The sequence below is a fragment of the Stegastes partitus genome, unplaced genomic scaffold (assembly GCF_000690725.1).
Source record: "Stegastes partitus isolate 25-593 unplaced genomic scaffold, Stegastes_partitus-1.0.2 Scaffold3197, whole genome shotgun sequence".
Lineage (NCBI taxonomy): Eukaryota > Metazoa > Chordata > Actinopteri > Pomacentridae > Stegastes > Stegastes partitus.
This window is the reverse complement of record NW_007580928.1, coordinates 1-2,458: the sequence shown is the minus strand read 5'-3', so window position 1 is coordinate 2,458 and position 2,458 is coordinate 1. Positions and strand designations below refer to the sequence as shown.

At 50.6% G+C, this 2,458-nt stretch overlaps 1 protein-coding gene across 1 annotated transcript; it reads right to left on the bottom strand.

Annotated features, from left to right (window-relative positions):
- Positions 1-17: 17 nt before the first annotated feature.
- On the bottom strand, positions 18-2,452 carry LOC103375861 (oxysterol-binding protein-related protein 6-like; the record flags this gene model as incomplete). The annotated part of the gene is made up of 7 exons (XM_008306163.1): positions 1,933-2,452; positions 1,774-1,848; positions 1,128-1,342; positions 911-1,048; positions 759-822; positions 596-674; positions 18-48 (listed from the first exon to the last, which is right to left on the bottom strand). Coding segments are annotated over exons 1-7 (771 nt in total), but the record flags the coding sequence as incomplete, so codon positions are not given.
- Between the last annotated feature and the right edge of the window lie 6 nt (positions 2,453-2,458).

Sequence of the window (2,458 nt, the reverse complement as noted above, 5' to 3'; positions counted from 1 at the left end):
ACGTCATGTGACCGTACCTGCACACAACCACACGTCATGTGACCGTACCTGCACACAACCAGACAGTATGACGTGACCAACGTTGACACTGCCTGTGACTTGACTACAGATGCAGTACGATCACAGGGTGGTAGATTCATGACCTGGGTCACTGATGAGAACATGAAGACATGTCGCACAAACACACGGTGAGGAGTGTGTCTAACAGAAGCTCCTCGTTGAGCTGCTGGACCTCTTCTCATGGTGGAAGCTTTGAAGTGTTCAGTGCCATCAAGTAAAGCTCACTTCTGTTTCATAACACCTGATTAAAACCCAGGTATCTACGGCCCAGCAGCACCTCTACTGTCACAACTAGCTCAAGGATGTAAAGCCTTGCATCGTGTTTTGCCCACTTCCAACCTATTTCGAGGTCTAATAGAAAAAACAACAACATAAAAACAGAAAACGGCAGTCTGTAGATGTTCAGGCCTAGGTCAGTACTGAATGATCAATACTAGCAGGTGTGTTACTGCAGGTACACCTGTACAACAACACGGTAAGGCCCACGACTGGCCACATTGTTGGTTGACTGGTGGTTAAAGCTGCTGTGACTCACCGTGGGAGGGAAACATTGACCTGTCCACTGGAGATGATCTCCACTGACTTCCCCCAAAACTTGTTCTTCCATCTCTGATCTGAAAGCAGACAGAGCTGTAGGTTGGACTCCACTCATCCAGTCACGGAGGATCCAGCACTCATCAGTAAAACTCTGCTCCTACCTTGCCAGAATGTGAAGTTTTCTGACTCTGCATGGCAGGCAGAGACTGGAGGGTGATGGCTGACCTGAAAACATTCAACACATTAGTTTGTTCTGAACCAGACGCTGACGTCTGGGCAGCAGGTCTTAGAGGTCGGGTTGGGTCCTGGCTACCTGCTCGCTGATGTACTGGAATCCTCGGTCTTCTCTGTAGCTCTCATAGGTTTCTCCTAGGACGGGGTTGAAGGGTTTGTAGCGATACCTCCACGACGCCCAGGCGTAACCAGAGATGGAGAAAGCTGCCACATAAACCTGGGAGCATACATACGTTTTTTCAGTCCCAGAGCTGAACTTCATGTCAGCTCTGGCCGGTTAGTTAATCCAAACTCACCATCCTCTCATACGGATCGTCGATGTGGTTGGCGATGTCCAGCAGCTCGGTGTATTCCAGCTCCTCGCTGAGCCTCTGCAGCAAAGACACCGGCTCATTGAGAGCCACTGGCATGGAGACCCTGGACAAGTCTTTGCCGATGTTGTTGTACAGGATGGTCATGATGCCGATGTGGCTGTTGTCTGCTCCGGGGGCAGGCAGGGCGGTGCGGCGACCTGGACCACAGCAGCAAAAACATCAGTCAGTCAGCTGGTCAGATGCATCACATCAGACGGATTCATCGGTCAGACTTCTAGGCTGTCTGCATCAATAAGCTGTTTGCTCGTGAGCGTGTGCGTGGCAACATCATTACCTGTAAGGGTGCTTCATCGTATTAAAACGTATTTAAATTAAGGTCTGACTAAAACAGGAGCTAACGGTCAGTAGCTCAGAGGTGGAAATGTGTTTCTATAGCTTGGAGGAGGTGCTGCTTTAAAAATAAAGAACCGCTGACATCGTTTTGCCTCTAAAAACATTTTTTACGGCTCCAGTCTACTTCCTTTCCACACAGTCTGCTCTCCAGTACAGTCCTGAACACTGGCCAGGTGAAGCAGCAGGACACCGTGTCCACCATGTGGGTTATGGCGGGGGCTTGTGCCGGCCTTACCTGTGTCTGTGGGCACTGGGCTGGGTTTGTCAGCTGCACTGTTCACGCTGGCTCTGTAGTTGAGGGTGGCAGTGGCTGAGGAGGACAGAACACACAGGTTGGTGTTTTTTCTGCTTTAAGCTCAGGAAGTGTTGCCGTGGTGGACAGATAGAGACTCACAGTGGCCCTCCTCGGGCTCGGAGGTGGTGGTGGTGGTGATGTCGCTGAGGCCGGACTCGTCTGAAGCCTCGGCCTCTGAGGAGGTCTCACACACGATCACCTCGCTGGCATCGAAGTACTCCGCCATGGATTCTGCCACTGAGGGTGCACGGTGACTGTGGCGGCCCATGGATGGCGTCCTCTGGGAGGAAGAGCAAAGGAGGGAGGAAGGAGTTCAGGTTCAAGCCTTGTTTTCACCATAAGACAGAGATCTGTGTGTGCAGAAGACAAGTGACAGATTAAAGGGAAAAACCAAAGTCAGTGCACATAAAAGCCAGTTGTTCTCAGGACTGCCAGACCCTCCCAGGATGAGCTCCGTCCATACTTCACAGAGATGCAGATCATGTGCCAGTCAGCAAGTCTCAAACCAGTTTACAGTAAAACATTTAGACAGCTCTCTCCACCACCATTATCAATCCTTTGTCAAATTATCATCAGTCTTTTGGCAGAACGGTGTTTCTTCTTTCCTCCATAGAGTTTCAGAGAC